Source organism: Cricetulus griseus, chromosome 6 (assembly GCF_003668045.3).
Source record: "Cricetulus griseus strain 17A/GY chromosome 6, alternate assembly CriGri-PICRH-1.0, whole genome shotgun sequence".
NCBI lineage: Eukaryota > Metazoa > Chordata > Mammalia > Rodentia > Cricetidae > Cricetulus > Cricetulus griseus.
The window spans coordinates 58863025-58875421 of record NC_048599.1 but is presented as its reverse complement, the minus strand read 5'-3'; the positions used below and the strand labels follow the sequence as shown (position 1 = coordinate 58875421).

Below are 12397 nucleotides of genomic sequence, written 5' to 3'. Positions count from 1 at the left end.
GCACTTAATTTTCTATAGAAAGTCTCATCCAAAATGGCAAATCCAGAAATTAAAAATAGTTGTTAAATTAGAAATGTAGGGGGGCTGGAGACAAGGTTCCGAGGTTAAGAGCACTGACTGCTCTTCCACAGGACCAGGGTTCAGTTCCCAGCATCTACATGGCAGCCCACAATTGGCTGTAACTCCAAGATCTGACACCCTCACACAGTCATGCATGCAGACAAATGCACATAAAATAAAAAATAAAAGGAAATGTAGGTAAGTGGTAGAGCTTTCACCTACCATGTGTCAGGCCCCAGCAACCTACACACAATGACATAACAGTTTTTTAAGCTTTGATAAAGGAAATGCGTTAATGTTAAGGTAAATACATTTACATGTGTTTTGAAAATTGACAGTTGAGCATTGAAGCTCACTAGGCACTCAGGAGGACGAGGCAGAATTGCCACTTTGGAGGTCAGTATAGGCTTCAGAGTAAGATCTTGTCTCAAAAATTATTTCAATGTATTAATTTATTAGGGCACATTCTGTGGGGCTGCAGAGATGCTCAGCAGTTAACAGCATTTACTGCTACTGAGGAGAACTGAGGTTCAGTTTCCAGCACCCATAACTGACTTCAACTCTAGTTCTAGGGGATCTGACATATCTTTTGTTTATTTTGGCTTTTGAGACAAGGTTTCTCTATGTAGTCCAGACTGTTAAGGAACTCCCTCTAGACTGGCCTCGAACTCTGAGATCTGCTTGCCTCTGCCTCCCAAGTGCTGAGGTAAAAGGAGTGCACCATCACCGCCCTTCATACATATCTATTTTATATAAGCAAAAATAATTTCTAAGAGCTAGGCATGGTAACTTGCACCTATAATTCTATCACTCAGGAAAATGGGAGCAGGTGAATGTCTATAAATTCAAGGTTACCCTGGTCAACTTAGCAAGTTCCAGGACACCAAAAGCTACATAGAGAGACCTTTCAGCACTTGGGAGGCAGAGGCACGTGGATCTGTGTGAGTTCAAGGCCAGCCTGGTCTACAGAGCGGAGTTCCAGTTCAGCCAGGGCTACATGGAGAAACCCTGTTGCAAAACCAACAAACAAAAAACCAAACCAAACAAACAAAAGACAACCAGGCAAGTATTTATCAGTATGTATATAAACGGTATGTACAAGGACCATCACTATTAATCACATCTTTTTTTCATGGCCAACTGTGTATCTTTACATCACTGGACACAAGGGTTACTGAATGCTAATTAGTAATTAGTAGTAAAAGATGTTTTCAGAGATGAACATTATAGATTCAATATACTATAAAATAAATAGGGTCTTCCTTCCTTCCTTCCTTTCTTTCTGCCTTCCTTCCTTCCTTCCTTCCTTCCTTTCTTTCTTTCTTTCTCCCTTCCTTTTTTTGTTTGAGACAGGCCTGTCGTGGAATTCATGCTGTAAACCAGGCTGGCCTCAAACTCTTGAGATCCACCTGACTCTGACTCCTAAGTGCTGGGATTAAAGGTGTATAGCAGCAGCACCAGCAGCACCAGCACCCAGCCAAAGTTAACTTTTTTTTTTTTTTTTTAAGTAATGGAGTCATAATTTATTAAGGAAGAAAAAATACTCCCCAAAGTAAGAGTGGGCTGGTGGGCTGGAACAAGGCATAGGCTCAAAGGCATACTCTACAACAATTATTTGGGTCAAGTAGGGATTTTGGGACAAGTTCTCAGGAAGCTTAGGTTGACCTCAATTCAAAATGTAGGCAAGGATGTGTTGAAGTTCTGGTCTTCGTGCTTGTATTCCATGTGCAGGAGTTACAGTCATATGTCACCACATCTGCAATCCTCTCATTCTAGTGCTATTTAAAAAGATAAAAGACCAATCAGGTGTGGAAGCAGAGGCAGGAGGATTCCTGTGAGTTCCAGGACAGCTAGTGAGACCATGTCTCAAAAACAACAAAAAGAAAAGACCAATAGGGACTAGAGAGATGAATCAGCTGCTAAGAGAACTTCCAGTTTTTGCAGAATTTAGTTCTCAACACCTGTTAGGCAGATAAGAATGGCCTACAACTCCAGCTCCAGTGAATCTCATCCCCTCTTCTGTCCTCTTCTGTCCTCCATGAGCATTAGCAAACACGTGTCACAGACAGACAGACAGAGAGAGAGAGAGAGAGAAAGAGAGAAATCTAAAAAAGAAAAAGGAAGGAAGGGAGGAAGGAAGGAAAGTAGGAAGGAAGAAAGGAAGGAAGGATGAGATGACCAATTGGTCCTGTTGTTGCAGCTGGGAGGGACTTCTGTACTACCTTGTTTCTTCAGTTTTCTTGGTTAGAATGGTCAGGAGTCACGTCCTTCAGAATCTTTATCAGTGAATTTAATCGAGCGTGCATTAGCATTATCTTCTCTTTCAGCTGGGAAGAGACCGATTAAAGATTTCTTATACTCTCTCAACCCTCAGTTTGCAGGTTATAATGTCACCAGTTTAAAAATAATAAATCTTTAAAAAAAACAAAACAAAACAACCATGCACAACACACACACATACACTTAAAAATTGCCTATATTAAGGAAAAGGATATAGCTCAGTTCTAGAACAGGCTGATCTACACAGTTAATATGAGGCCAGTCAAAGTTACAAAGTAAAATCCTATCTCCAAAAAGAAAAAGAAAAAGAAAAAGGTTTTGCATATTAAGTAACTACACAACCAAGTTTACCTCTGCAATCTTTTCTGGTAGAGGCACATTGTGAATATCCATCTCAGATGCACTTACTATTTCCTTTGTTTTTAAGAGATAGCTAGAGAGAAAATATATAAAGTATTAATATCATTTCCAAGAAGTACCATCAAAGCCTGCCTTAATGGCTCCAAGGATCATGGTATTTTTTATTGGAAAAACAAATTCTCAGTTAAAACCAAAAACTTTCCCATTCTCAGAGACAAAATTATCTCAGGAAAACTGAAAATGAATCCAGAATCAAATTAATAACTACCATGTGTAAAAAAAATTCACTAAAGGCTGGGCATCCCATCTCTTGGGAGACAATGGAAGCTGGGTGCTGGAATCCAAACTGGGTACTATGATCGAGCTGTAATTTTAACTACCGAGCCATTTCTCCAGCCCTTTCAGTTTCTTGTAATAAAACACCTTAAGTCAAATGTTTTATTAGCTAGGAAGATGATGAAGTATCCAATGAATCTATGGGAAAAGTAGTAAATGAGATCATAGTCAATACTATATTCTTCATTTCATTAATCTTTTTCATCAGGTAAGATTTTTTCTGTATCTGGAGTAAAGTGCAGAAAATACTTACTCCAAGAGTAGTGCATTCACTTTCCAAGTTCAGCACCAGTATCACCTAAAAATGACTGTAGGTCGCTGCGTTTAATATTATCAACTGACAGATCTGGGATGACATAGGAGACAAGCCTCTATGAGGAACGATCTAGATTAGCTTAATCTAGATGTGAATAACACCAATCCATGGGCAAGAGTACAGGACTAAAAATAAAAATGAAAAAGTAAGGGCTGGAGAGATGGCCCAGCATGGTTAAGAGCATTAGCTTCTCTTCCAGAGGACCTGGGTTCAATTCCCGGCAACCATATGGCAGCCCACAACTGCCTGTAACTCCAGTTATACCCTTACATATACATACATGCAAAACACAAACGTACACAAAAATAAAACTAGATCATTGGAGAGAGAAAGCAACCTGAGGATTAGCATTAATCTCTGCTTCCTGACTGCTGACACAATAAAACCAGCCACCTCCTCCATGGCTTCCCACCATGATGGACTGCACCCTCAGACTATGAGCCACAATAAGCCCTCCCTTCCTTAAGGTCAATTTTGTCAGGTGTGTTGTCCAGTCACTACACAAGTAACCAATACAGCCCTCATTTCAAATTCCTAGGGTAGAAAATTTGATTGGCTTAGTGGGTCAGGTATAAATATACATTTCCTTGAGGTTGGGTACCACGTGGGCCAAATCCTATATATGAGAAGGGTATGAGACACAGCAGTAAACCAAGTAATCTTGTACAAGACTATTTTACAGAAGCATACCTTCCAGAATAACCCTTAATGAAAGAATACCCTTAAATTACTCTATGTGACTATTAAGACATGGTACAATAAAACATCTAAAGTAATCATGATATTTATCACAAGATTATATTTTGTCTTTATTTAAGGTATGTGTATAATAAACAGTGCCTGGCCTTTTGCATTTTCTTTGGTTATAAACACCTTGACTTTTCTAGAAAAGTTTAAAAACCTGATTTGATAAATAATATCTCTGTCTACTCACCACACCATTTTATCACAGGAAAGGCAGAAGTGACCTCTCAAGGCAGCCAGAGCAGCATGGGTGGAATACAGATGGAAACCAACAGGAACCCCACAGGAATTACAGAAGAGTAGATTGTATGTGCTGGTGGGAATGGAAAGAAGCAGAATATAACATCAGGAAAACCCAGAACAGAAATAAAAATCACCGCCTTCTGATGGCAGTGTCTGTTATCCTGCCACTCAGAAGCCCAGGCAGGAGGATCTCAAGTTCAAATTCACAGGCTTCCAAAGACAGCTGGGATACAGCAGACTCTTGTCTCAAAAAAACAAAAACAATGGGCTGGAGAGAGGCTCAGAGGTTAAGAGCACTGTCTGCTCTTCCAGAGGTCCTGAGTTCAATTCCCAGAACCCACATGATGGCTCACAACCATCTGTAATGAGATCTGGTGCCCTCCTCTGGCCTCCAGGGATACATGCAGGCAGAACACTGTACACATAATAAATAAAATCTTAAAAAAAAAAAAAAAACAAAGGTCATAATTTATGACAAAAATTAATTTCTGTACTGCCTCCGATCACTTGTACAGTCCATGGCGCCCTACCTTATAAAGAAAATTACTACTGTCCTTAAGATGTTTGGGGTTTTTCTGCTCCATGCTATAGAGTTAACATAATATAGCTTGTTGGGCCCTGGATCATGAACACTGGAGGACTTAAGGCATTTACTTCTAATATGTAAACAAATTGTATCTCCATTTCATTATATAGAACAAGGTCAATTAGATTTTAATTTTTTTTTTAAGATTTTATTTATTATGTATACAGTCTTCTGCTTGCTCGCCAGCAGAAGGTACCAGATCTCATTTAAGGTGCTTGTGAGCCACTATGTGGTTGCCGGGAATTGAACTCTGGACCTCAGGAAGAACAGTCAGTGTTCTTAACTACTGAGCCATCACTCCAGCCCCTAGATTTTAATTTCTATTCATTGTAATATTCCATCAATCTGGAAGACAACAAGTCATAATAGCAACAGGCAGTGAAGTGGAATATTTTCCCCTACTCTTTTTTGTTTGTTTGTTTTGTTTTTTGTTTTTTTCTGAGACAGGGTTTCTCTATGGCTTTGGAGCCTGTCCTCGAACTAGCTCTTGTAGACCAGGCTGGTCTCAAACTCAGATCCACCTGCCTCTGCCTCCCGAGTGCTGGGATTAAAGGCGTTCGACACCAATGCCCAGCCTTATTTATTTGTTTTTTTGAGACAGGGTTTCTCTGTAGCTTTGAAGGCTGTCCTGGAACTCACTCTGTAGACCAGCCTCTGCTTCCCGAGTACTGGGATTAAAGGTGTGTGCCACCACCACCTGGCTTACCAGGCTTTTAAAAAGAGATTTGGTGTAGGTTTCCATATATGAGAACCCAGCACTTGGGAGGGAGAGGTAGAACTGTAAAGTCAAGGCAAAATCATTATTTTTTGTGAAATTAAGATATTTTACATAGCTAAACATATTAAAAATGTCACTTCAGGAGCAGTGAGATGACTCAAGGGGTAAAGGCACTTGTTGCCAAGCCTGAGGAACTGAGATTAATTCTTGGGACCAGCATGGTGAAAAGAAAGACTCCTTCAAGTTGCCTTTGAACCTCAATATATATGCCAAGCCCCAAGACCCCCAACCATACTTACACACACACACACACACACACACACACACACACACACACACTGTTTATTTATGGTTTTTCAAGACAGAGTTTCTCTGTTGTAACAGCTCTGGCTGTCCTGGAACTCACTGTGTAGACCAGCCTGGCCTGGAACTCACAGAGATCCACCTGTCTCTCTCTACACACACACACACACACACACACACACACACACACACACACACACACACACACACACCACCTGCCAAGCACTGAGATTAAAGGCATAAACCACCAGGTGAGAAAGGACTCCTATAAGAATAGGAATGTGTCTTTCAGTTTGGCAAAGTGGAATAGAGGTATGGTTACAACTTAGTTTTGGCCTCATAAGCACAAATTTGCTGAGTACTTTATTGCTATGGGGAAAATATGGGAAGAGGCAAATTACTAGTAGTACTGAAACACCAAACATTCAATTGTGTTTCCCCAGTTTCAGAGATTATTACAGAATTAGTTCTGTTATGGTTTGTAATATAAACTCCAAGTTAAATTAAAATTTAAATAGTCCTAGTTATCTCACAGGATGTTTTAGTCCTCAGATGTTAAAACCTACACCCAACTCTAATTTTTCTTTCATTAATGCCTTGTTGACATGTTTCAAACGCATAAAAAATGTACCATCCAAATATATTGTATGGAGAGAATAAACTTTTGTCACAACAAAAATAAAGTTTTTTTTCTTGTTTACGACAACTACATAGTCCTCGGTGTCATTAAATAAGGAACTATAGATCCTTCTCAGGAATTCTCCGCACGTACCTGCATTTGAGAGAACCTTCAATGCCAACGAGACAGGGCTCTAATAAAACGACATTGTTCGTGACTCCTGAAAGACAAAAGGGTTTTGAATAGGAAAACCGCCCACCAGATTCATCCTGGTCATAAAAGTCAACAAAACGCGTGGGGCTCATCCAAAAGCGCAAGCTTAGCTCACGCGAGGTCGGTCCAAAGTTTGATTCCCAGCTCCGGAAAACAAAACCACGCCTCCCTCACCCAGCTCGTTTACGATCCCACAGGTCGGGATTACCCTTTCTCAGACGCCAACCCTCGCCTCACTCACTGGAGAAGGCCACGGTCCCGAGGGACCTCGACAGGTCCCAGGCGAGATGCACGGTGTCGGCGAGCACCGCGTGGCAATGCGCGCAGTGGAACACGGCGCACCTCTCCGGTTCCAGCCACGCAGGCAGCCGCAGGTCGACCGGTGACGTCTCCACCTCAGTCTCCGGAGGACCTAGAGGGGAAGACCCTGACACCACCTGAGTGTCCCACTCCATGGAGGTAGCAGCAGAAGGCGTGTCACAAGAGTCACTGCAGCACGGCGACTCGGGGGACGGGAGGAGGCGCCGCGAGCGAGCCATCATTCTGAAGCCGGCGCCTCTTTTTGTACGCTCGCGCCAGGTTCCACCGAAACGAAGTTTCCTGCATCCTCGTTGGACAACATGCCCGTAAGGCACGCCCACAAGCCGTCGAGCGCCGCGTATTCATTGGTTAGGCTTGCGCTATTGCGCGCTTCAGCAGCTCTATTGGCCAGCATCGGAAAACCCCACCCCCGAGGCGTTCAACCAATGGACGTGCAGCAGCCTCCATTTAAAATGAATATAAAAGTCGGCTTGTCAACGCCTTGGGTGGCGCCAGTTTTGAACGCTGCTGTTTGAGTCGCCTGGTTGTTTTTCTGGGTGTCGCCGGGATTGTAGAACGCGATGACCGTCCCCTCTGCAGAGGAGTTGGACTCTTTCAAGTACAGCGACCTGCAAAATTTAGCCAAACGGCTGGGCCTCCGGGCTAACCTGAGGGTACGGTGCTGGCTGGTGGTGCGGGCAGTTGGGTCGGCGGGGTAGAAGAGACCAGGGGTGTGGGGGTCACGGGGCGAAGGGACAGAGAGGGAACCCCCGGGGGACTCTGGTTTTGGGTGAGTAGGTTCGGCTCACGTTGGCTGGAATCTGTTAAACGAAAGAGAAGATATATCTGTTATTTTATTTGGAGGCAGGAACTCATAAAGGCCTCTTACTAGAAACTCTAATGATAGTTTCCTGCTGCCAGAAGGAAACACAGACCCATAAGACATAATCAATGTAATGTCTAATGCCTGTTATTAGAAAAAGTTGAATTGGCTCCTGGAAATTTCCCAAATTACTACTTTTAAGTAAACTGTGATAGTAGTACCTACAATCTTCTTGGGCCTTTATTTGGATGCCAAGCCATGGGGATATAGTATGATCGCTATAGTGATGGTGTTCTTTTTCAAAACCGGTTAGGACTTTTGCAAGGTGTTCAGAGAAAACGTCATTCATTGTGAGACTGGGGCTTGCTATGTTGGAGTTGAGATTTCCCACATGTGTACCCCGTAGATTTGTACAGCAAGCTGATATTTACACTAAATGTCTATTCAGTCATCACAAATATTTTTAAGTGATATAAACAGAATAATGAGACCATAGATGCTCCTCGAATCTGTCTGAATGGCAATGAAGAGTACTTGGAAATGTTTCTGAGTTACACAACTTTAATGAGTAAAGCTTAGGCCCTCAGGTATTTGCTATCTTGTGGATTTTTTGTTTGCTTTTCTTTTTTTCCCCAAGAGATTATTTTTTTATTAGTTCAAATTGGAAACAAGGCTGCTTCACATATCAATCCCCTCTCCCCTTCCCCCAGCCCCCACCTCATCCCCCTCTGCTCCCCAGGGAGGGTAAGGCCCTCCATGGGGGTTCCCCAAAGTCTGTCATATCATCCTGGGCAGGGCCTAGGCCCTCCCCCATGTGTCCAGGCTGAGAGAGCATTCCTCCATGTGGGATGGGCTCCCAAAGTCCCTTCTTACTGATTCACTACTAGGGGCCCCATAGAGTGCCAAGGCCTCCTCATTGACATCCATGTTCAGGGTTATGGATCAGTCCCGTGCTGGCCTCCTAGACACCAGTCTGGGGTCCATGTGCTTCCATCAGCCACTGAATGAGGGCTCTAGGATGGCATATAAGGCAGTCATCCATCTCATTATAGGGGAAGGACATTTAGGATAGCCTCTCCACCATTGCCTAGATTGTCAGTTGGTGTCATCCTTGTAGATCTCTGGGAATCTCCCTAGTGCCAGATCTCTCCTTGAACCTATAATGGCTCCCTCTGTTATGGTATCTCTCATTCTGCTCTCTTCTATTCTTCCCCCGACTCAACCTTCCTGCTCCCCCATTTCCTCCTCTCGCCTCCTCTTCTCCCCCTCTCATTTTCCCAGCTCCCTCTCCCCTACCCTCATGCTCCAAATTAGCTCAGGAGATACTGTCCCCTTCCCCTGCTCTGGGGTCCATGCATTCCTCTCTTAGAGTCCTTCGTGTTTCCTAGTTCCTTTGTTGATGAGGATTGTAGGCTGGTAATTCTTTGTTCTATGTCTAAAATTCATATATGAGTGAGTACATACTATGTCTTTTTGTGACTGGGTTACCTCACTCAGGATGGTTTCTTCTAGTTCCATCCATTTCAAGATTCCATTGTTTGTTTTTTCTGCTGAGTAGTACTCCATTGTGTAAATGTACCACATTTTCTCTATCCATTCTTCAGTTGAGGGCATCTAGTTTGCTTTCAGGTTCTGGCTATTACAAACAATGCTGCTATGAACATAGTTGAACATATTCCTTGTTGTATGAATGTACATTCTTTGGGTATATGCCCGAGAGAGGAATTGCTGGATCTTGAGGTAGACTGATTCCCATTTTCCTGAGAAACTGCCATACTGATTTCCAAACTGGTCGTACAAGTTTGCACTCTCACCAGCAATGGAGGAGTGTTCACTTACTCCTCATTCTCTCACTAGGTAGATCAGACTGGCTTCAAACTCTGAGAGAAAAGTGTTTGGGCTGGGCGTTGGTGGTGCACGCCTTGAATCCCAGCACTTGGGAGACAGAGGCAAGTGGATCTCTGTGATTTTGAGGCCAGCCTGGTCTCCAGAGTGACTGCCAGGATAGGCTCCAAAGCTACACAGAGAAACCCTGTCTCGAAAAAAACAAAACAAAACAAAAAAGTAAAAAGTGTTTGACCCTCAACTGTATACCTCAGTGTAATAGGGAAAAAAGAACCTAATAAATATACTTGATGTTTGATTGTTTTGAAATAGGGTCTCATTCTGTAGCCCAGGTTCGCCTAGAAATCTCAGGGAATTGCTGTACCTGACTACATTTGACCTTTTAAGAAAGAAAAGCCATGGGAGCTGGAGAGATGGCTCAGAGGTTAAGAACACTGGCTGTTCTTCCTGAGGTCCTGAGTCCAATTCCTGGCAACCACATTTGTCTCACATCCACCTTGAATGAGGTCTGGTGCCCTCTACTGGCCTACAGAGCACATGCAGACAGAAGACTGTATACAGAATAAATAAAATCTTAAAAATAAAAAAAAAAGGAAAGCTAGACAGATCAGTATTTATCTTCAAGAAAAAGAATAGGGAAACTGTCCTAGAATGGAAAGTGAGTCCAGGACTTCCCTCTTTCCCAAGGACTTGTAAGACCCTCACTACAGGATACCACCGCCCACAAGAGAAACTCTGGCCCAAAACAGATTCCCTAGTCAACTTGATATTTCTGCTGACTTACTTCCTTTGTAGGTTTTCATCCATCTCTACAGTCCAGGCCACAGTTTTGATTTCCTAAGCATAGAGTTGGTCATCTGCTGTCCTGAAGCTAACTCTTCAAAGACTGTTCTTTGCTACAAGGACGAAGTTTTACACTCAAGAAGCCTACAGGGCAGGCCTAGCTAGCAAAATTAGGATCCTAACTGCTTTCAACCCCCTGACACACACACACACACACACACACACACACACACACACACACACACACACAGGGTTTTTCTGTGTATTAACCCTGGCTGTCCTGGAACTAGCTCAGTAGACCAGGCTGGCCTGGAACTTACAGAGATCCAACTGCTTCTGCCTCCCAAGTGCTAGTATTAAAGGTGTGCGCCACCTCCTGGCTTACCTTTCCAACTTTTTTCTCACCCTCTTCTCCATTGGGTCAGTGTTCCAGCCATGCTAAACTTAGTCCTCATCTGTCCTGTTGTTTTCTTTCCCTTATTTTTCTCCATCTTGTCCTCTCTGTTTGACACTGTCTTCTCCATTCTCACAGTGTCAGCAGCCTCAGCCAGGACAGCCATCTTAAAGCTGGGGCATCCCATCACCTGCTGCTGACATTGGTCCTATGGAGCCCACAACATAAAACTTTGTCATATACCCATTTTATGTCTTTTTTTCTTCACCTGATTTTGCCCCTGGGGTGTGAAATTTAATTGTGTTCTAATCTGTCAGCCCAACCAGAGCACCTTCAATAAACAGAGGAAAAGAGGTGTCTGACATAGTTTTCCTACCTGTTTGACTTTGAATGTAATGATGAGCTGTTCTTTTCTACAGGCAGACAAGTTGTTACGAACCTTGAAAGCCCACCTGAATGCAGAAACAAGGAAAGAGAATCTAAATCAGGTGAGTGATGTTCTTTGCCAATTATTAGCTGGTAAAATATTGTTAGTTAATGAGCAATTAATACTTATTAGTGATGATTTAAGATGCAGTAGCCGGTGTAAAGGCACATACTTATAAACCTACTATTTGGAGGTGGAGCTGGCACAGACTACTAGAGTACTAGGTCAGACACTGACCCCAGCTCAAAGAAAACAAAAACAAAGAAAAAGATGTGATGTTTATTATTATATGTACCACCATGCCCAATTTTGAATTTTTTATTTTATTTTTTTTGGTTTTTCCAGACAGGGTTTCTCATGGCTTTGGAGGCTGTCCTGGAACTAGCTCTTCTAGACCAGTTAGTTACAGGGAGTTGGATACCCTGTAACTGGAGTCATAGATGGTTATAAGCTGCCATGTAGGGGTTGGAAATTGAACACTGGTCTACTGAAAGAACAACAACCCATTTCTCCAGGCCCATTTATTTGTTTGTTTGTTTATAGGCAAGGTCTTCCAATGTAGCCCAGACTGGCCTCAAATTTGAGACTCTGTCTTACCCAAGTATCTAGGATTATAGGTCACCAAACATTTGTGGAAAAGCTACAGCCCAAAAAATACTAAGATAAGTAGAAGAAAAATACCTGAATGATGGAGCTGGAGCCTGGTAGTGGTGGTGGCACATGCTTTTAATACCTGGATTTGGGAAGCAAAGGCAGGTGGATCTCTGTGAGTCTGATGCCATCCTGGTCTACAGAGTGAGTTCCAGGATAGCCAAGGTTACACAGAGAAACCCTGTCTTGAAAAAAAAGAAAGAAAAAAGAAGGAAGAATGGAGCTGGTAGAAAAAAAAACAAAACATATTTTATGATGGGCAGTGGTGACTCATGCCTTTAATCCCAGTACTTGGGTGGCAGAGGCAGACAGATCGCTGTGAGTTCCAGGACAGCCATGACCACACAGAGAAACCCTGTCTCAAAAAAACAAAACAAAAAAACATACTTAATAATA

The 12397-nt window shown here is 42.8% G+C and overlaps 2 protein-coding genes across 3 annotated transcripts in view; one reads left to right on the top strand and one right to left on the bottom strand.

The window, feature by feature from the left end:
- Nucleotides 1-1548: 1548 nt before the first annotated feature.
- On the bottom strand, nucleotides 1549-7403 carry Oip5 (Opa interacting protein 5). Its single transcript, XM_027422160.2, has 6 exons — nucleotides 7020-7403; nucleotides 6719-6785; nucleotides 4287-4409; nucleotides 2692-2773; nucleotides 2283-2387; nucleotides 1549-1838 (listed from the first exon to the last, which is right to left on the bottom strand). Exons 1-5 carry the CDS (start codon nucleotides 7318-7320, stop codon nucleotides 2292-2294), a joined length of 669 nt encoding a protein of 222 aa, XP_027277961.1. The 5' UTR covers nucleotides 7321-7403; the 3' UTR covers nucleotides 1549-1838; nucleotides 2283-2291.
- Nucleotides 7404-7554: 151 nt separating this feature from the next.
- Nucleotides 7555-12397, top strand: part of Nusap1 (nucleolar and spindle associated protein 1) — a 29029-nt gene continuing 24186 nt past the window's right edge. For both annotated transcript variants that reach the window (XM_027422159.2, XM_027422158.2), the window contains exons 1-2: nucleotides 7555-7752; nucleotides 11343-11411. In XM_027422159.2, the coding sequence (XP_027277960.1) occupies nucleotides 7660-7752; nucleotides 11343-11411 (162 nt within the window). In that variant the 5' untranslated portion in view covers nucleotides 7555-7659. The remainder of the gene's footprint in view (nucleotides 7753-11342; nucleotides 11412-12397) is intronic.

Bases quoted from the DNA above. Each gene is read 5' to 3' on its own strand.
- Oip5 (XM_027422160.2), bottom strand. From the start codon at position 7,320: ATGATGGCTCGCTCGCGGCGCCTCCTCCCGTCCCCCGAGTCGCCGTGC. The intron at 4,410-6,718 runs GTACGTGCGGAG...CATTCCCACCAG, and splicing joins GAAGGTTCTCTCAAATGCAG to CACATACAATCTACTCTTCT. The intron at 2,774-4,286 runs GTGAGTAGACAG...TTTTCTCTCTAG, and splicing joins TCCTGTGATAAAATGGTGTG to CTATCTCTTAAAAACAAAGG.